The sequence below is a fragment of the Phocoena sinus genome, chromosome 9 (genome assembly GCF_008692025.1).
Source record: "Phocoena sinus isolate mPhoSin1 chromosome 9, mPhoSin1.pri, whole genome shotgun sequence".
Lineage (NCBI taxonomy): Eukaryota > Metazoa > Chordata > Mammalia > Artiodactyla > Phocoenidae > Phocoena > Phocoena sinus.
The window spans coordinates 32,322,568-32,344,848 of record NC_045771.1 but is presented as its reverse complement, the minus strand read 5'-3'; the positions used below and the strand labels follow the sequence as shown (position 1 = coordinate 32,344,848).

Here is a 22,281-nt window from a genome sequence, read left to right as displayed (position 1 = left end):
AGAACTTTGTTTACAAATCTCTCCTGGTACTTCTCTATGTCTTATATTGGAATTATCTGTGTATTTATTTAATTTCCACTCAGTATCATAAACACTTTGTAGACATACTAGTTAAGGAAGCAAGACGTAAAGACAAAATCATCAACGAAGAAATCTAGCAAGAAGAATAGAGTAGCAATGCTAAATTCAACATAGATTTTTTTTTCCCTTACTGATTTTTCTACCTCTTATATAGCACATACAGTAGGTTACATGGTAGGAATTCAAGATGTATATTTTTCTGCTGAGTCACTAAAGGCTTGCTCTCTTTTACAAGAGGCTGTGGTTCTACCAGTGTCTGGGTTTTCTTGCTATATAACCTTATGCAACTTATTTAATTTCTCTGAGCCTCAATTTCCTTGTCTGTAAAATGTGTATAATGGTAGTAACTACTTCATTGGGGTTTTATGAGGATTAAATGAGTAAAGGAATAAATAACTCAAAGTACTTAAACTACTCCCTGGCATGTAGAAATTACAACACACTGTGTTATGCTGGTTGTTACTATTTTTTAGAGTTCCTTAAGGGTAGAGGAGCATGTCTCTTTCATCTTTGTATTGACAAATGAGTATTGACAGTTTCACAAAGAAGATGATGATGGAGGTGGGCCTTAAAGGGTCGTAAAATGTGTAGGTTTTAGAAGGGTTGGGGGCAGGGAGCTGTGGAGAGGATATTCTAGGATCCTAGACATGGATATTGTAAACAGCTACAGAGGTGGAACTAGAAAGAGCTGTGGGGGCAAAATGGGCAGAGGAGGCCGCCTGTTAGGGAGCGTTAGGAGAAAGAGGGAAAGACTTCACTAGTACTAAAGTGGTCGAAGAGTGGGTTGAGTCTTCTTGAGCTGGAAGGAGGGTAGGAAAAGAGCAGCCAAAGGGTATGCTGCTGCTGGCTGTGTGTGGACAGAGGACTTCAGCAGGCAGGATGGGAAGCAGGGAGATGGGCTCAGAAACTCTCTAGCTGTGATGTGGTGAGAGCCTGGACTAAAGTGAAGAGGACAGTGGGCATTGGGCATGGAGTGCCAAATTCAAGGGAGAAACGAAAAATAACTAGTATGGACATTAGTGCAACACAATTGTACTATTTCTGAGCCTAACCATTTGAAATTTGTGATAATTTGGCCAGATCTGAAAATCATTTTTAATGCTATTTCTGATAAAGTGTGTATTAAAACGTAGTGTAAAAGGTCGTGAAACATTAAATGACTTTACAGAAACAAAAATCTGAACACGTTACATGCAGTCAATTTACCTACAAATAAATGATATGTACATCAAAATTTTAAGGTTATTCTCAAGTTGTTATCAAGCTTAAACATTTTTGACTCATAAAATTCACCCTGTTTTTCTTTCTAGATGTTCCTAAAAGCAAAGCAGCATTTATTTTTAGACATTCTGTAATCCAACCTTAGGATCTCGATTTGTTCATATTGGATGAATTTTTATTGTACAAATTCAATGTATAATAAAGTTTTGCAAACATTGCCAAAAGGCAAGATCACAGACACTTTGTTGCTTATAAACATTTGGCCCACATTTTAATAAAACTATACATTGTATATGTATGTATATACATATTGTGTATATATATATATTGTTTTTTCCCACCCTTCTGAGCCAAAACAAAGCAACACTATATACTTAAGGATAAGGAGTCATTCCTCCCACTTATTTAATTTATACTACACTCAATAACCGCAGAAGACAAATGCTTTTTTGTTTTTCATCTGACCTCCAAGTCTAAAGCATAATGCCTGTTGCTGTGATGCGTGGCCAGCCCTGAATGCCCCACACAGGCTCAGCCATCGCCACTGACCTGAGCGGTTGAGGAGTCAGCTTCAGGGAAGAGATGAGTCAGGTGGCGAACAATGGTGCTCTCTTTGTTCTTCCTTGAGCCCCAAGAATTGTTTTTGTAGCATACATACGTGATGACATTACATAAATATCAAATATTTGCACATCCTAATTTTCCCACCGGTGAACAGTTTCTTGAAAGAGAGGTAGAAGATCATTGTGATATATAATTTCCAGCGTATTTTTTGCTGAACAATCAGACTGTGCCTCCTTGGCCAAACCATATAATTTCTTAGGACCCTGGCTGTTTCATCTGTACACCAGGAAAAGGACATAGGTGACCTCCAAGGACCTCTCAGCTTTAGAGATGAGTTTGTAGAAACACTGTTTCCAATAGTATAGAAAACAATGGGACACCCACTGGCACCCCTCAAAGCAAATGAGTGCCAGGTACTAGTTGTCAGACAAGAATGGAATGTTTGATTAATTGTATGAAACTGAATTTTAACTGAACCAGTTCGTTCACTTAATTTTTCTTTAAAGTTAAAATTGAAGTATTATTTTAATGCTAGACAATAAACTGTAAACAAAAGACCTATAGAATTTCTGAATGGTATCAAATCCACTGAATCTAAAATTTTTGGATGTCTAGTTTCAACAAAAACTTTCTTCCAGTGTAATTTTTAATATGTATCTATTTTAAATAAAATTAATATATAGTATATTGCCATACATTTATTATGTATAAATTATCAGGCTACTGTGAAAAAAGTTAGGCATACCATTTCTCAAGCAATTACAAACATCAAAGTTTTAATGGGCTGTTAGTACTATTCATTTAAGCACTCTGGGTTGTGGTAGCTATTCTTTCAAAAGGAAGAAAAATAGTATGTGCTGAAATGTGACTATGATGTTTCATAGTTTTACTTCTTATGTTCACATCAGCCCATTTACTTACTCAGGTAGTGTTTACTGAGCATATACTATGCAAAGCCTGTGTGCTAATGACAGGGTACACGGCAAAGTTATGGTCTAGGAGAGGAGATCGACATTAGAAACAAAATGCTCATAAATGCATATGTAATTTTAATATTCACTATAAGCCATAGCCTACTGGACGACCTTATTCGGTGTTAGGAATCAAGAGAGATTCTCTGAGGAAGTGACATTGAACTTGAGACCTGAAGGATGTAGTTGGCCATAGGAAGAAGGTAGGGGATGAGATTCCCAGGCCGGGAGGATAGAATGTGTGAAGTGAACTGAGGAAGTAAAAGAAACCCAGGTGGCTGGAGGCTGGAGTGAAAAAGGGAGTGGAGTAGCCAGGGGCACTAAATGAGACAGACAAAGTGCAAGAGGCTGCATCGTGCAGCGTCTGTAGGCCATCTTAAGGGTTTTACATTTTACTCTGAATGTAATGGAAGGCCACTGACAGTTTTTTAAACGGTTAATGACATGATGCAACTTACACTTGTGGTGATTACTTTGGTTGCTAAATGAGAGTGGACTGGGAAGTAGGCAAGAGTGAAAGGAAGGAAACCAATTAGGAGGTTCTTACAGTGTTCAGAGAAAGATACTGGTGGCTTGAACTATGTGGTGGCCATAGAGATAGAGAAACAAGTGGATTTGAGATATATTGGGGAAAACAATCCACAGGACTGATGATTGGTTCCTTTTGGGAGGATCAGGAAGAAAGATAAGTCATGGATGACTCCAAAGTTTGTGGACTGATAAAACAAAGGTGCCATCTATCAAAATGGGAAAGCCCAAAGTTAGAGAAGATTTGAGAAGAAAGATAGCATCTCCCCATTTTACAATAACACTAAGGCTCAAAGAGATTGGGTTCCTGTTCATAGGTATACCTACCGGGCCAGAGCTGCATTGCCACAGCATCTTAGCAAGGCACCTTGCCTTTATAACTTCTGTGTCTGCTTTGATGTTATGACACCTTTGGCCTCTACACAGTCCTCCAGAATAATGGCCTTTTCCATTTGGCCAAAGTAAAATTTCCTATTGTGCTCTTCCATTGGATGTGTTAAGTCTCTTTGAAAGTTACAAGGACACTGTAACCCATATAAAAGCCTTCAAGTCAGGTCCTGAATAGGAACAGGAAGCTAAAATCTCCACTCCCAGTGCAGGAACTGAGCCTGTGACCAGAGGGATGGATAGCAGTGCTTGGATTATGACTGTGCTGCTGAGCACTGATGGGCTCTTTATGGACCCAATGGGCTGCACCTGCTCAACCTTTAATCTTTCTTGAGCTCCAGATAGGAATAAAAACTGGTCTTCCCAGGACTTGAGGCATTTTGCTATGGATGAGGAGCACAGGTTTGGAGACAAACACTATTAGGTTTGAATTCCAGCTCTATAACTACTAGCTAAGTAACCCTGGGCAAGTCATTTAACTTCTCCCAGCTGTGATTTCTTCATGTACAATAAGATCTATTTCATTAGGCTGATATGAAGATAAAAAGATACAACACATGTAAAGAGCCTTACCAGGCACATGGTAAGCCTGCCATAGACCGGAGCTCTGTGTTCTGGCCTCTGAGTTCCCGGTGGAGATAACTTCAGTGAAGTAATACATTGGCTTATACTTGGTAAACCCTCACAGTTGTTATTTCCTATGTTTCTCAATAATGCTAGAAGCTTTTATATAAAGAAACATAATATTAAAAGAAAACGTGAAAAACAGTAAATGGCAAAATTCCGTTGGCAAGCCTTTGAACTTTAGATACCAAATAAACCTAATTGCTTCAATAATACATTGACTGGCGTTCTCAGAGCCACTTCTTATTTAATTCTCTTTAGTTTATCAGAATCTCCTGATAGCACACTTTGTCTGCTCTCTTTAGCTTATTTGGACATTACTTTCATTTACTTGGAAGCTTGGAGGAGGATGTACAAATATATCCATCATCTCTTATGAGTCATATATTTGTCTCTTATATTCACTTCTGTAAAGCAGTGGAAGCATCCCTTAGGAACGTGATTTGATGCAGATTAAGAAATACCAGCATAAGTCTTGTTGCCTTCTCCAGAGGGTTCCTGTGATATGTGACCACAACTTTGTTCTTTAAGCCATAAATTATGCCCCGGGGACTGAGGTTTCTAATGTGACTGTCCTTGAACTTGGCTGCCATGGTGAGGATACTCTCCTTCTGCCTGAGAGGCACAGACACCATTCATCCGGGGCTGACTTACCTTGTGCAGTTCCTCACAGACCAGTTGGGCACTGAGCATTCTCTCTTAGCCTAAGGCAATTAGTGAAAACTAAAGCTTCAAAGAATTTAGTTCTCAATTCTCCTGACTGGATGTTATTAACCAAAGGCAAAAGAAAAATGGTAAAGAAAAAAATTTTCTGAATGTTACATCAAAAGTATTTTTTAGTTCACCCATGTGTACAGAGAGAGAGAGAGACCTAAATATTATCTTTATTGTTGCATCAGCATTTCCCAGTGAGACAGTGATTTTCTTTAAAAAATTTTTTATTCATATAGGCAGACCTAAGTAGACAGTGATGGAGCAAGTAGGGGGGATAGTTGTGCAATGCTCCTTACAGGAAATTTGATTGTCATTTTGCTACCTCAGCAGGATCCAGCTCATCTGCCTCCCTTCCCTTCTGTGTCATACATTCAGTTAAACAAATATTTGATTCTCATTCTTTCACTGATTTCTAAGTCGTGACACTTTCCTGTGTCTGTCTAGTTGTATAAGTAGAAGTGTGCCTTGGTTTATAGGCCATATGAACATATGTGTTTGAGTGTCTGTAAATTCATAGAGTTTCAGAATCCCTGAGGAAGCTAGGATCATAAAAGAAATCCAAGGAAAATACATGAACAAAATAGGAATTTCTTCTAACAAGTTAATTATAACTCATAAACTTATAATTTTTAACTTTTTTATATTTGTTCATAGTAAGGAATATTACTAGGAATAAAAAATATTTAATTTCCCACAACTTATAGTGATCTCAATTTCTTTATTCTAAGGACATTGTGATTAGATAAGTGTTAACAAGGGGCTTCAAATGTAGCTGTAATATTTTATTTCTTAAAAAAGATGCAAAGCAAATATGATAAAAATTTAAGAAAACTGGACGGTAAGTACATGGATGTTTGTTGTGCTATTTTTTAAAATATTTTTTTCTGTTTGCAATATTTCACAATAAAATGAGGGAAATATACAAAGTCTTTTAGGTTATTCATGCTTTCCTCTTTTTTTATTGATATAGAAAGTATTCATCTTTTATGGAACATTTAGAAAAAACCTGGATCCTTATGGGCAGTGGAGTGATCAAGAAATATGGAGAGTTGCTGATGAGGTAAGGATGCTCACTGAAGTAATTCTGAGAAAGGTTGCTCATACACACGAGTGGTTATCACAGCTGAGATAATTTTATACACTTTTGTGCATGTATGTGCATGTGTGTGTGGATAACTTTAAAATGGAAAACTCTAATATACCTCAAGCACCAAGTTTTTTGGATGAGACCTAGCCCTTTCCTCAGTAGTAAGTCTCCAACTATCAGGCCCCAGAGATAGTATACTTTGGCCTTCTTCCCAAATGCGCATCACTGAGACATGAACTAGGAGAGACCCAGACACCTACAGCACACCAGGATTATTCCCGATACAGAGAAGCATCTGTCCACACCATCTCATCTACTCCCTGTCTAGGTTCTGAAACTTTCCCAGCATAAGAAGGAGGCTTTGGTTTGACATGATATACTTCTCTGGGAAGCATAGGTTTAGCACAAAAGGTTAATGATCATCCTAGAACACCTGAAGATGGCTACAATCTTCTCTGGAAGTCACCAGAAATCAACCACCTTCAGAGGCTTTGGCTGTGAGCACCTCCAGCCAAAATACCACATGACGTAGATGTGGCAGACTCTATTCCTTGAGGTCATTAGGACACCATAGGAAATACATGGATTAAAATGGAATCTAAATTCCTAAATAATACCCTGTATTTACCCACCAGGTGGTTAAGGAATTTAGGGCTGGGGGAGAGCTAGAGTGGGATTCTTGGTTCCCTTAACAGACACCCTAGCTGTTAACTGATAATCCTTGAAATACAGGCGTTATATTTAAGGAAAGGAGAACATAAATTGTTCCAGTTTACTAGACTTGAGGTTTATGTGCAAAGCTCTGGATGGTGGCAGACTATAATTATGGGACCTAAGAACATTGAGATCCAAAGGTCTTCTCAGAGAACAGCTTTATTCCACTGTCTCTGACATATTTGGTCCTTGTTGTAAAGCCCAATTCGGTTTATCCCAAATGTTCTTTCCTTGGCTTCCTCCCTTCAGAGTAGATCTTGACAGAAGCTTTGAAATGCCTGTGAGTGTTAAACACTTACCCATTGAGTGTCTAACCTTAACATGCCCCTAATAAAATGCATTTAGATTAACCGTCTTCATTATCAAAGTTTCCTTATTACCGAACAAACAGGGGTTTTAAAGAAAACATTAACTAAATTGCAAGTGACACATTTTAAGGCCTTTGATGTGACTTCAGAGAATGAACTATAGGAACACAGTGTGGTGGGAGAGAAACTTTGAAAGGAAGACATTAGACTTTATAAAATCTGCAAGTATTGCCAAGTCACAATAAAGTTTACAAGAAATCAGGATCATAAAAATAATCTAAAATTTTAGAAGACATGGTTAAGATTTTAAATGCCAATATGTGCAGAAATTTTACCTGTTTAGATTTTTATTTGATCAACTCATACTTAGGTATATCTTTTTTTTTTTTAATTATTTATTTATTTTTGGCTGTGTTGGGTCTTCGTTTCTGTGCGAGGGCTTTCTCTAGTTGCGGCAAGCGGGGACCACTCTTCATCGCGGTGCATGGGCCTCTCACTATCGCAGCCTCTCCCGTTGCGGAGCACAGGCTCCAGACGCGCAGGCTCAGCGGCCATGGTTCACGGGCCTAGTTGCTCTGCGGCATGTGGGATCTTCCTAGACCAGGGCTCGAACCCGTGTCCCTTGCATCGGCAGGCAGATTCTCAACCACTGTGCCACCAGGGAAGCCCCCTAGGTATATCTTTTTACTGATCCTTTTAAAAATAATTTGCTGTTCAGAAACAGAGATGGGCTGCTGTCCTTACAGTTATGCCATGTGTTTGAGTAGCAGTGATAAATTTTTGTTGAGGAGGCCTGAGAATGGAGCACAGACAAAAAAGCAACATCCCAGAGAAGCAGAAAAGGCGTTGATTTACAAGTTTCGGGGTCTGGACTGGTCCTATGTGGTTGATCATATACTTTGCCCAAACAGGACCATTTGGGGAGGGGTCAGTTTCTCACCTGGACAGGATAATGGGACGAAAGGTGTAAACCAGGATTGGCCAGGGCAAACTGGGATTGAATTTCATTTCATCTAGTCCTCTCTGTGACCTTGGTATGACTTGCTTCTCTAGAGGGAAATGAATTGAGTAACAGCAGAGAGCCAAACACTTGAATCTTAGCCCAATTCTTTGTAATTCCCCTTTCCCTGAAACGGAAATCAAAAGTGCACGATGACAATGTCAGGCCAAGAAACACTCTATTCCTACCTTGGATCGGGCCCTGCACTCCAGCGTGAAACCGTATCTTTGCAGATCTGGGCTGAATTGTGTGAAGCCATGAGGAGCATGATTAGTTACAAGCTCTAAGACTTGGAAACAAAACTGGCCAAAGCAGCTTCCTTACCCTTTGTGCCCTAGGCCCGTACCTTCATCTTGGCACTCTATGCCTTATAATTCTATGGATGAATTTAAAGCAAGTCCAAGGGAGGGAAAGAGTTTCTAAGACCCAGAACTACAGAGATCTAATTTTCCCCTTCACAGACAACTCAAGACCAGATAGCTTCTCCACAGGAGCACTGACTTTACCAGCTGTGTAGACCAAAGAGAATCTCAAAGGAGGCTGAATCTTAAGGAAACAAAAAGATGACCCTAACATTGTGGTCTAATAAATTGGTAGCATTGCTGTACATTTTCAGGCTAATATGTATAATGGGCCCAGCCTAATGCCTGGCACATAATAGGTACTAAGTAAATGTTAGCTATTATAATCATGTTTTCATGAGGTCTTTACCTGGCCGTCTCTTAAATGTTGTTGCTTGCCAGAATTCTAATTGTTTTCTTACTTTACTTACTCTTCCTGGGAAATATCATGCATCCTCTTAGCTCTAACTAATACTTCTGTGCTGATGACTCCCAAATCCGCCTGTCCCCAGAGCTCCCTACCTGACATCTCAGCATGGACAGGCATCTTATGTCCATAAGTGAGTCTCTTAACTGCCCCACCCACACAAGTGTCCTGCGTTTCCAATTCCAGTGGATGGCATCACCAGCTTCTCGTTGCCCAAAGCCAAGACCTGGGTCTCATCCTTGACTCCCAGTTTCTCCACCTGTCTTCACATATCAAGCCCTGTCAAGACTGTCTCCTGCAAAAATCTAGGATATACTCACTTTTCTCCATCCCCATCTCACACCACTACTAATTCTCATGTGGATTTTAGAAACAGGCTCCTGTCCGGTGTCTCTCTTACTGGCTCCCTACAGTTCATTCTGTTCTTTGCAGCCTTGCATCTGAGCACTTGTTTCTCCCCTTCTAAGGCTCCTTATTGCCTGTTGGACAAAGTCCACACTGCTCAAGGTGGCTTGTAACGTCCTTCATGATTTCATCTTTGCCTGCCTCTCTAAACCCCCTCCCCAACTGCCTCTGCTTGCCAGGATCCAGCTACACTGACTTCCTTTGTTTCCTCTAAGGTACCATGTGCTGTCTGTTCTCCAGAGGTTTTTTCACATGCTCTGTGCCTGGGGCACCCCCAGCCCTTCACTGCCTGACCCCCCTCACCATTCAGGCCTCTCCTTACACATCACTTCTTCCCAGAAACCTGCTCTGATGCTCCAGGTGTGAGAGAGGAGCCCCTCCTACGTGTATCCTGTACCTCCACCCCTTTCACAGCTTTCTTCACACGGGAGAGAGATTTACCTCTTAACTTGTCCATGTCCACCACCGGCTTGTAAGTTCCTTGAGGGCAGAGATATTCACTGTGGTATTTCCTTGCTTAGAGTAGTGTTGGGCATGTGGATGGTGTTCAATAAACATTGATTGGATGAATGAATGAATGAATGATCTGATTCATTTATTTAAAGGAATAAATAAATGGTTCATGTGTAATGTATCATGCAGGTAGCCTTGTGATTGACACACAATGGGTATCACCATTAGCAATGAGGACACTGAGCCCTGAGACATCGGAGGGACTTAGCTGAGCTGGGTGGTGGGCGCAGAAACAGCTGTCTCCCTTGATTTCTGGTTCACGGGCTCTTTCGCCACAGTGAGCTTTCCCAGGGGCGTCCATAATCTCAGCCTCCTTCACCACAGTCTGTGTTACCCTGTGTCATCCAAGCAGCACATCTGTTGGTTCTAGAATGGTTTAGAATGCTTTTAGAAGGAAGACTTTTTGGTAATTGTTTGCTTTTTGGAGTACTTAGAAAATAGTTTCCTTCCTTCCACATCAATAGTCAGGTAAGCTATTTTAGAGGGCAAACAGACTAAGAGAAATAGTGGCCTTTTAAGGTGAAAATTTGCCCTGGAAAACCTGCAGAATAGCAAAAGGAGTGTCTAAAGGAGTTGACAGAGTCTATTTTTATAACTGCCCAGTCCAACCACAGTTCACTTTTCTGATTTTTTTTTTCATGTTTCCTTATCACAAGAGCAAACTCTTGCTCTATAATAACATTCCAGAGGGCAGCAATAGCAAAAGTCAACACTTTGAAGAAAATACCTGGTCCTTTACAGACTGTAATACATCTTTTAAGTTTCATATGTCACAAAATAAAATTTCTTCTTTGTAAATAGTAGTTTGGAAATACATATGATTTATTAGCTCAACCGCATAAATCTGGCAAATTCTTTCTTCCCAAAGTTCTTTATATCCACAAACTTTTGATGCTTTGATTAATTTGTAATGCTAAGTTGGAACGAAAATACTTAGAAATGTTTAGATCCCAGTAATTAAAATTCACCTTAGTTTGGACAGAGCTAATCTAAAGTTTGTATTTTTTTTAATCTGTTGAAAAGTGGTTTGTGACAATAGTGTAAATAATGTTATATTGGGAATATATATGTATATGTGTGTATATACATGTATATATTTATTTTTAAAGAATTCTGCTGTTAAAGATCACTAAATTAGATGATCTCTGTAGCAAGTTCCCTTTAAGTCTTTCCCCCCCCCATAGCTCTTTTCTCTTTTAACAGTAATTTCCCACTTATTATTTTTCTCCCTGACTGAGCCATGAGTTCCTTCAAGGCAGAGCCTTGTGTTATTCATCTTTGAATTCCCAGGTCTGCCATAGTGCCTAGAACTTAATAAACTCTCATTAAGAGTCTATTAAGGAATACATGACTGAGCACCCAAACAATCACGAGGTTAATTTAAGCCATTCTTATCAGCACATGGAGTTGGTAACAAGAACTTTATATCTTTTCAAAACCAATTACTAGTCTATCTTGCTTCCCGTTTCCTCTCCAAAGCCTATCACAATATCTGGCAGAAAATAGGTAATTAATACATTTGTTAAATATTCACTGACTTCAAATTAGTAAACTTTTACTAACTTATGTTGACCTTTCTCTAGTGAATATGATTTTAAAAGATTTTTACTATACTTGGTAGTGAGTAAAACAGTTGATATAGGAATGTGGCAAAATGCACCCTAGATTGGCCTGTGTACTCTGTCACTCATTTTATACAGTTTTCTTCTCTAAATATTGACAGTGCTATATATTTAGGTACTTATTTACTTGTGTTAAGAAATAGTTGCATTTGGGTAAGAACCACACACTTTGCTCAGCTCTCTATCACGAGAAAGTACAAAGTATAACACACTAAAGTAGCTTTCCCCCTATGGCCTTAGGAAACTAGAGTATGATTGTTGTGAATCTAAAGGGAGACTACATGCTGCAACGTTGTTACCAAAGTCTCAACCTTGTTACTAAGCATGATGTAAATTACTAGTATTGTGACACTTTCTGCTAACTTGCTTTCCAAGGTAACTTGTAAAGGGAAAGTCTTACAGGTCATACTGTCATACCAGGGAAACGTTTCAGTGGCCAGGCCCATGTCTTGGGATTTCCCAGGCTCTAACAATACTAATAGTTAGGGTTGATTAGGTGCTTACCACAAGCTACACTCTGTGGCAAGCTCTTTCCACAAATTATCCCATTTAGTCCCCATTACAAGCCTTTGAAGTCTATCCTAGTATTTTCTCCATTTTTTTCCAGTGAGCTAAGTGAGACTTCCAGTAACACATCTGACAGCGTCAGCCAACGAGTGGTGGAGTGCAGACTTAAAGCCGCTTCTGGGTGACTTCATAGCTCCAGTCTTTCATCAGTACTTTTCTTGGTGCTTAATTTGACTTAAGAAAAATTCTCAAGTATTTCTGATTGATCTGAAAGGAAATACTGACCTATCAGTGTTAAAGAACTTCTTATTTGATAATTTGTTTTTAAGGAGTTTTATAGAGTCTTAAAGATGAGAAAATGGAGGCACACCGACAGGTGAAGTGACTGGTTTTAGATCACACTCCATATTGGGGGAGCTAAAACCAGCACTCATTCATTTACCATTTGTCATTCTTCCTTAAATCGGATTTCTTTGTCATTCATCAAAACTGTGTTTGTTTTGTTTGGCCAGCATTCCAGGGGCTCGGTACACATTTGTTGAACAAATGAATGGATGTGTTGAGGCTGACAATGTGTCTGACATTGGTACTGAGCTAAAGAGCACATGTCTTTACCCTCAGGAAGCCAACAGTCTAACAGGGGAACTTGCACCCATACTTCCGTGACTATGTGCCTGACTGCCCTAGAGGATGATCAGGGGTATTTGGAATGGTGCTCCCGGCTAAGCAATGGCACAAACCTGAGAAGGTCAAGGTGTATGGGGAACTACAAGCTGAGTGTTTAGTGCTGCTGGAAGTAAAGGTGAAGGGGGCTCGATTCTGGATGCCTTATCTGCCATCTGAGAGAGTTCAGTTATTCTGTCAGCAGGAGAGCCACCATAGGATTTAAAACAGAGAAATGATGGGGTCAAGCCTATATTTTAGAAGGATCCCTGTGGGGTTGTCAGGTGACAGTCAACTTAAGATTACAGTATGAAGCTTAAGAGACAATAATGGCCTGGCCTAGGGTTGTTGTAATAGGGCTGGCATGGAGATGGAAGATTAAGAAGTATTTGGAAGAGGTCCAGGGCTGGATATAAAGATGAAAAATCATTCGCTTATCGGTGGTAGTTGATACTCTGAGCATAACTGAGATCTCAGAAGGAGCATTTGGAGAGTTGGCAATGAGGAAAACTAATATTCAAGGGACAGGAAGAGGGAGAATTACCTACATGTGATAATAAGAAGAAATGTCCATAGAGGGTGTGGTTTCTCATAAGACAAGGAATAGATGTTTGAAGAAGGGAAAAAATGTTCTATGGTCTCAGACAGTAGAGACAACAGATACACACTCATTATTTAAGATTTCTAGATGAGAAAAGGGGGAGACATTAAATAATAGCTAGGGCTTCCCTGGTGGCACAGTGGTTAAGAGGGGTCCATGTGCCAATGCAGGGGACATGGGTTTGAGCCCTGGTCCGGGAAGATCCCACACACCATGGAGCAGCTAAGCCCATGAGCCACAACTATGGAGCCAGCGCATCTAGAGCCTGTGCTCCACGACAAGAGAAGGCACCGCAATGAGAAGCCTGTGCACTGAAATAAAGAGTAGCCCCCACTGGCTGCGACTAGAAAAAGCCCGTGCACAGAAGTAATGAAATTGAAACTGTAATTTAAAATCTTCCAACAAACAAAAGTCCAGGACCAGATGGCTTCACAAGTGAATTCTACGAAACATTTAGAGAAGAGCTAACACTGATCCTTCTCAAACTCTTCCAAAAAATTGCAGAGGGAGGAACACTCCCAAATTCATTCTATGAAACCACCATCACCCTGATACCAAAACCAGAAAAAGATATCACAAAAAAAGAAAATCATGGACCAGTATCACTGATGAACATAGATGCAAAAATCCTGAACAAAATACTAGCAAACAGAATCCAACAACATATTAAAAAGATCATACACCATGACCAAGTGGGATTTATCCCAGGGATGCAAGGATTCTTCAATACATGCAAATCAATCAATGTGATACACCGTATTAATGAATTAAGGAATAAAAACCATATGATCATCTCAATAGATGCAGAAAAAGCTTTTGACAAAATTCGACACCCATTTACGATAAAAACTCTCCAGAAAATGGGCATAGAGGGAACCTACCTCAACATAATAAAGGCCATATATGACAGACCCACAGCAAACATACTCAATGGTGAAACACTGAAAGCATTTCCACTAAGATCGGGAACAAGACAAGGATGTGCACTCTCACCATTCTTATTCAACATAGTTTTGGAAGTCCTGGCCACGGCAATCAGAGAAGAAAAAGAAATAAAAGGAATACAAATTGGGAAAGAAGAAGTAAAACTGTCACTGTTTGCAGATGACATGATACTATACATAGAAAATCCTAAAGATGCCACCAGAAAACTACTAGAACTAATCAATGAATTTGGTAAGGATACAAAATGAATGCACAGAAATCTCTGGCATTCCTATACACTAACAACGAAAAGTCAAAATGAAGAATTAAGGAAACAATCCCATTTACCATCACAGCAAAAAGAATAAAATACCCAGGAATAAACCTGCCTAAGGAGGTGAAAGACTTGTACTCAGAAAACTATTAAACACTGATGAAAGAAATCAAAGATGACATAAACAGATGGAGAAATATACCATGTTCTTGGATTGGAAGATTCAGTATTGTGAAAATGACTATACTACCCAAAGCAATCTACAGATTCAGTGCAATCCCTATCAAACTACCAATGTCATTCTTCACAGAGTTAGAACAAAAAACTTTACAGTTCGTATGGAAATACAAAAGACCCCGAATAGCCAAAGAAATCTTGAGAAAGAAAAACGGAGCTAGAGGAATCAGGCGCCCTGATGTCAAACTATACTACAAAGCTACAGTAATCAATCTTGGTACTGACACAAGAACAGAAATATAGATCAATGGTACAGGATAGAAAACCCAGAGATAAACCCACACATATATGGTCACCTAGTTTATGACAAAGGAGGCAAGAACATAAAATGGAGAAAAGGCAGCCTTTTCAATAAGTGGTGCTGCAAAAACTGGGCAGCTACATGTAAAAGAATGAAATTAGAACACTCCCTAACACCATACACAAAAATAAACTCCAAATGGATTAAAGACCTAAATGTAAGACCAGACACTATAAAACTCTTAAAGGAAAACATAGGAAAAACACTCTTTGATGTAAACCACAGCAAGATCTTTTTTGACCCACCTCCTAGAGTAATGAAAATAAAAACAAAAATAAACCAATGGGACCTAACTAAACTTAAAAGCTTTTGCACAGCAAAGGAAACCATAAACAAGACAAAAAGACAACCCTCAGAATGGGAGAATGTATTTGCAAATGAAGCAATGGACAAAGGATTAATCTCCAAAATATACAAACAGCTCATGGAGCTCAATATCAAAAAGACAAACAATCCAATTAAAAAATGGGCAGAAGGGCTTCCCTGGTGGCGCAGTGGTTGAGAGTCTGCCTGCCGATGCAGGGGATGAGGGTTCGCGCCCCGGTGTGGGAAGATCCCACATGCCGTGGAGCGGCTGGGCCCGTGAGCCATGGCTGCTGAGCCTGCGCATCCGGAGCCTGTGCTCCGCAACGGGAGAGGCCACAACAGTGAGAGGCCCGCGTACCGCAAAAAAAAAAAAAAAAAAAAAAAAAAAAAAAAAAAAAAAAATGGGCAGAAGACCTAAATAGACATTTCACCAAAGAAGACATACAGATGGCCAAGAGGCACATGAAAGGATGCTCAACATCACTAATTATTAGAGAAATGCAAATCAAAACTACAATGAGGTATCACCTCACACCAGTCAGAGTGGCCATCATCAAAAAATCTACAAACAATAAGTGCTGGAGAGGGTGTGGAGAAAAGGGAACCCTCCTACACTGTTGGTGGGAATGTAAATTGATACAGCCACTATGGAGAACAGTATAGAGTTTCCTTAAAAAACTAAAAATAGAACTACCATACAACCCAGCAATCCCACTACTGGGCATATACCCTGAGAAAACCATAATTCAAAAAGCAACATATACCACAATATTCATTGCAACACTATTTGCAATAGCCAGGACATGGAAGCAACCTAAGTGTCCATCCACAGATGAATGGATAAAGAAGATGTGGCACATATATACAATGGAATATTACTCAGCCATAAAAAGAAACGAAATTGAGTTATTTGTAGTTAGGTGGATGAGTCTGAACCTAGAGTTTGTCATACAGAGTGAAATAAGTCAGAAAGAGAAAATACTGTATGCAAACGCATATATATGGACTCTAAAAAAGTAAAAATGGTACTGACAAACCTAGTGGCAGGGCAGGAATAAAGACATAAACATAGAGAATGGACTTGAGGACACGCGAGGGGAGGGGGAAGCTGGGCAAAGTGAGAGTAGCATCGACATATATACACTACCAAATTTAAAATGGTTAGCTAGTGGGAAGCAGCTGCATAGCACAGGGAGATCAGCTCAGTGCTTTGAGATGACCTAGAGAGGTGGGATAGGGAGGGTGGGAGGGAGGCTCAAGAGGGAGGGGATATGGGGACATATATATACATATGGCTGATTCACTTTGTTGTACAACAGAAACTAACACAGTATTGTGAAGCAATTATACTCCAATAAAGATCTGTTAAATAATAGCTAAAGGAGAATCTGGAGGCAAATGAGGGGTTTTTGTTTCAAGAGGGGAGAGATGTAGCAGGTTCACAGGCTGAAGCCAATAAAAAGCGAAAGTTGAAGAGAGAAAGAACACAAGTCCTCCAGTTCCTCACCCAAGAGCCCTTATTCATATTCTCAGCTGGTTAGATCCAAAATTAGTTTTATGTTTGAGTTTTCCAGGATACATGAGAATAGTCCCCCTTGTCTAATTAATATGTTTACTTTCCCTACCATCTCAGAAACTCTTTTCAAACATTAATGAATTCCCACAAAGTGAGGTTGTTTTAATGAGAAATCCACTCAAGGAAAGGAATATTGGCTGCAATACATATCCTAGGCACAGTTAATATTTACTGAACAAACACAGTGATGTGGGCCATCTCCAGATTCATCACTGAACTCATGAGAGTCTGTCTTAAGGCCACTATCTTATTCTGCCTGTATTACAGGTAGGTGGGAACACATCTTACCTCCCGATACTAAATCCCAGACTTCCCAAGGGCAGGATATAATCATATGTGTATCTCTTTAGGTCTCAAACACTCAGCAACACTTGGCAAAAATATATATGTCAAAGCACATTTATTTCAATAAGTGATATGAGGCAAGGTTTCATTTTTTATCTTATTTCGAAAGAATGGGTTTCTCTATCTCATTTGCTTTTTCAACCTATTTATTTTTCCTATCTAGCTTAAAAAAATAAGCCATTGACCCTAACACAGCTCTCACATTCTACCCGAATATTTAAGCACCTTTAAATCTCCAGTAATACACCACTATTTTAACTCCAGTTATTTTTACTTCATATTTTGTGACTTTCTTAAAGTCAGTTTTTATGACTTAAAGAGATGAGTAGTACATTGCCATATGTGGTTTTAAATGGCTCCTCAGTTGATTTTTATTGCTGCCTTTCATGCTCTGTTATTACAGAGTAGAGAATGGAAGGTAACATAAAAGAATCTGTCATGATACAGTAAGTAACTGCATTCTATACATATTATCTTTTCTAGCATGTATTCAATTGTGTTATAATTATCTGTGTATGTCTTTATAAACCCTGAGCTTTGCAGGGCCCACGGACCATTTATCGTCTCTTTAATCCCTATTGGAGGACCTGGCATAGAGTAGGCATTCCCTGAAAACCTCATGAAAGGAAAAGTACAGAGCTGAAACAGTCTGTAGACTGATGCTTTAGAGCGGCCAAGATTATACATAGTCTTTTGTTCAGTTAAAGCCAAATAGCAGGAATGGTGGGGGGTTGTTATGAAATTTAAACTTTTAGAACTCCTATCTTTTCAGATCATAAGCCTCTTAAGTGTTTTTAACCCTGTAGTATGTGAACCACCCCTCCTAAGCCCAGTGTTTTTCCTCTTTCTTTTCTGCAGGTTGGACTCAGATCTGTGATAGAGCAGTTTCCTGGGAAGCTTGATTTTGTCCTTGTGGATGGGGGTTGTGTCCTAAGCCACGGCCACAAGCAGCTGATGTGCTTGGCCAGATCCGTTCTCAGTAAAGCAAAAATCTTGCTGCTTGATGAACCCAGTGCTCATTTGGATCCAATGTGAGTTTCAGAATTCCTGCTATTTAATAACACAGGGGGAAAAGAATCATTGAGACATACTTCATATTGACACAAATTTCTATCAGGCTGTCATGTCTGCAAGCAGAAGACTACCTTCTAGATATGAAATAATTGCCCAGTGGAAAAGTTACTATTTGACATGCGCACAAGTACTTATTTCCTAGTGTAAGAGCTATGTGTTCTCTTCTAAGTGTAATTTTGCGATTTCATACAAACTCCTCCCCCTTATTGACGTGTGATAAAATATTTAGTTACATAGGCATACTTGGGTCCTTACGGTTTTCCTTACTATCCCATTTATAACATAGGAAATATTTATAGCATAAAATAAAGAACTATTGATGCTACATAATGAAAAATATACTTATTTGGGAAACTTTTTTCAAACTGTGAAAATTTTCCCCAAATATTTGTCCTATTTATTTATGAAAACTTAGAATCTGCCCTGTGGTTGGAAAGCTGATTGTGGCTGACTCTATTGCAACATTCTGTTAAAAGGATTCAAGGAAAGATAATTTAAGGAGTTACACTGACAGAAGAATAGGTATGTTATCAAGGATAGACACAGATTATTAACATTCTGTGATGTTATATGTGGTATTTTTTCTTTGCTAGAACATACCAAATCATTCGAAGAACCCTAAAACAAGCATTTGCTGATTGCACAGTAATCCTCTCTGAACACAGGATAGAGGCAATGTTGGAATGTCAACGATTTTTGGTGAGTGTTTCTAATTTACCTAAGATCTCATCTCTCCTTTGATTCTTGATAACAATCTGATATGTGCTGGTTCCTGCAAGTCACAGCAATGTACAAGCTCACAGCTATCCAGCTTTACTCAAAATACCTGCCCAAGTGTCTCACTTTGTGCAACGAGTTGAGGTTGGAATTCAGCAAATCTAAAAAAGCAGCTTATCACTAAATTACATTAATAAATTGGAACATCTATACTTTTTGCTTCTTTTATTTGGGGATCAGTCATGAAAAAGACTAGGTCCTGATGCTTTCAGTAACTAAATCTCCCATGGATGGGGTCCAGGACAGGCCTGGATTGTCTTGCAACCTGATGTATGGTTTTAATGCAGTAGTTGAAAGGTTTATTTCATTTTTCTAGCCATTATTTGGAACTCAGCTTAGTGCGTCTCCCAACCACCTTCTCACTGTGGTTTCAAAACTGTCACAGATTCTTTCAAGTGATGTTTACAAATTCCTTTGGGTTTAGCCACAAGGAAATCCTGAGGATGATGTATCACATCATTTCTGTTAAGGCTTTTCAGGCTCCTGGAGGTAAATGCTTTTCTTACCGAAGGATTGTTATTACCATTATTATTACTAAGCTTCGAGTGACAAGTTAGGGGCCGACTTACAACCTCTTGCCCAGCTACGGTCAGGTTCAGCTTGAACGAGTGAAGGAGGCACAGCAACTCAGGCACATCCTGACCAATCTGAAATTGTTAAGCTTCAAATCCACTGTTGACGTGGTTCAACTCTTTATGGTGCTGTGGACTTAACACTCATTTGTAAGGTTAATACATAAGGGATCTAACATGAATAGTTCTTGTTTTCAAAGCCCCCTTAGTTCCTCTGAAAGTTCTCTGAAGAAGCACATTGTTCAGTACTATACCAATTAAAAAAAAGCAATCTCCCAGCTTCTAAGTAAAAAATTACAGCTGATTTCACAAATGGTAGAAGCTCCATAAAGCACGAGGACTCAGCAGTGAAACGAGCTCTCCCTGACTGTTCAGACTGCAAGCCTCTGGACACGCGCTGTGTGTTCTTTCTGGCTTTCCTCATCCTCTGAGCCTGTGCCCTTCTTGCCTTGCTTTGGTCCGCCCTGCCTCCTTGTCCGAGATCTCACTAACGGCCACTTCCCTAGGTCATAGAGGAGAATAGCGTGCGGCAGTATGACTCCATCCAGAGGCTGCTGAGCGAGAAGAGCCTCTTCCGGCAGGCGATCAGCCCCACAGTCCGCTTGAAGCTCTTCCCCCACCGGAACTCGAGCAAGCAGAGGTCTCGGTCCAAAATCGCTGCCCTGAAGGAGGAGACGGAAGAAGAGGTACAAGAAACAAGGCTTTAGAGAGCAGAACAAAGGTTTGCCTGGGACATTCACGCGTGGAGTTGAAGAAAAGAAAAAAGAAAAGAGTTTCTGCCTCAGAAAACAAGGAGGAATGATGTTTTTTTAAAAAAGGAAAACTTTGGGTAAGAAGAATTAAGGATGTTCCCGTGGATGAATGGCTTCCTGGCAATGGTCAAACCGTGTGACAGGTACTTCAAATCCTTGAAGGTTTACCACTTGGAATCGCAAGCCAGCTTTTCCTGAAAACTTTTCCCTTTGGTCATCACTGGAAAGGTGGCTGTAAACGTCAGCCAGCTTAATTCTTCAACTTATTGTTTAGTGAAACTTACTCATTTGTATTATTGAAGAAGAATTGTAATCATACTACTTAGAGATACAATTAAGTAATGATAACTGGAAACTTTAGTGGCTTATATATGTTTATATACCTTTTTCTCCACTTTCTCCACGATATTTGAAAACACAGCTATATTGTCTGTTAAGGATTCAGACTGCCCCGTTTCCAAGCAAGTAATGGAATGCTGTGAGAGTCACAAGACAGCCCATCAAAATATGCACCACACAACACCTAAGTATCAGTCAGGAGACAGAACTTCCCGACCTTGGAAATCAGGGTTAGTACCATTCAGCAATACCCAAATGCAAATAAATCAGAAAACATCCCTTATCTGGGAAACGGGGTGTTACAGTCCCATGTAGGGAACCAGGATGTAGCTCCCTTGATTTGGAAGAGAAGATGTCTGCTTCCAGAAAGTAACAAGCTCATAAGACTTCTGAACTGAAGGATGGCTGGAAAAACGCTTTAATGCAAATTGGTGCAGGAGAACCCTTCATCACCCAGAAGCTCCAGGTAGAGTGTGTAGGCAGGTAGGCTGTGGGCGCTACAGGTAGATGTACATGAAATTCAAAGATCTAGGTATAGAGAGGGTGATGTGGTGTGTTTTCAGGCTACCTATGTGTACTTCATACTGTATATACTGAGCGGGAGAGATAATGGACACACTGAAGTAGAGTCAATCATGAATTAGTTTTATATGCTTCTGTTTTATAATTTTGTGATGCAAATGAAATTTTCTCTAGGAAATATTTATTTTAATAATGTTTCAAACTCATATAAATGGCTGTATTTAAGACTGATTATATTATGAATTATATTTGTATAAGAGATTTTTATATTTGAAATGTTGACTTTTTATGGCACTAGCTATTTTTATGATATGTTAAAACTGGGAGGAGGGGAAACCTTGGGGGATATTAGCCAGTTTAAATTATGAATTATGTCGGTGTGGAGAGAAACAGTAGGGCCCACACAGATGTTGCATATACCTGTGTGATTCCCGGCCAGTACACTTGTTCCCTCTTAGATGCAGTTCTAAAGAAAATGGTACCACAAAATCTGACCACCCCTATCAAGGATACACTGCCTTCTCAACTCCAGAGTAACCCTTAAGATTGCATTCTATTTATTACTGTAGGAAAATATCGTGTGTCAATAAAATCCATATATTTGTGTGAAACTTAGGGGTTTTCAGATGTGTTCATTAATCGTGTCTCATTGATCTCTTACTTCAGTCTCTAAGGATCATGGTACACAAAACATGAATCTTTCCTTTAGATATAGCTTCTTGAGAATCCTATGTGAATTAAGACACTCTAAAAATTATTTCTTTTCCTAAATTGTGGTAAAATATACATAACCTAAAATTTACTATTTTAACCATTTCTAAATGTACAATTCAGTGGCTTTAAGTACATTCACATTGTTGTATGATCATCATCACAATCCATCCACAGAAATTTTTTCATCTTGCAAAACTGAAACTCTGAAACCATTAACTAAAACTCCCTATTTATCCTTTACCCCAGCTCCTGGCAACTACCATTCTATCTTCAGTCTCTCTGAATTTAAC

The 22,281-nt window shown here is 39.4% G+C and overlaps 1 protein-coding gene across 1 annotated transcript in view; it reads left to right on the top strand.

Annotated features, from left to right (window-relative positions):
* CFTR (CF transmembrane conductance regulator) overlaps nt 1-21,888 on the top strand; it is a 211,267-nt gene extending 189,379 nt beyond the window's left edge. The window contains exons 24-27 of the mRNA XM_032644014.1: nt 6,061-6,150; nt 18,100-18,272; nt 18,909-19,014; nt 20,171-21,888. Of these exons, the coding sequence (XP_032499905.1) occupies nt 6,061-6,150; nt 18,100-18,272; nt 18,909-19,014; nt 20,171-20,371 (570 nt within the window). The 3' untranslated portion in view covers nt 20,372-21,888. The remainder of the gene's footprint in view (nt 1-6,060; nt 6,151-18,099; nt 18,273-18,908; nt 19,015-20,170) is intronic.
* The last annotated feature ends 393 nt before the right edge of the window (nt 21,889-22,281 follow it).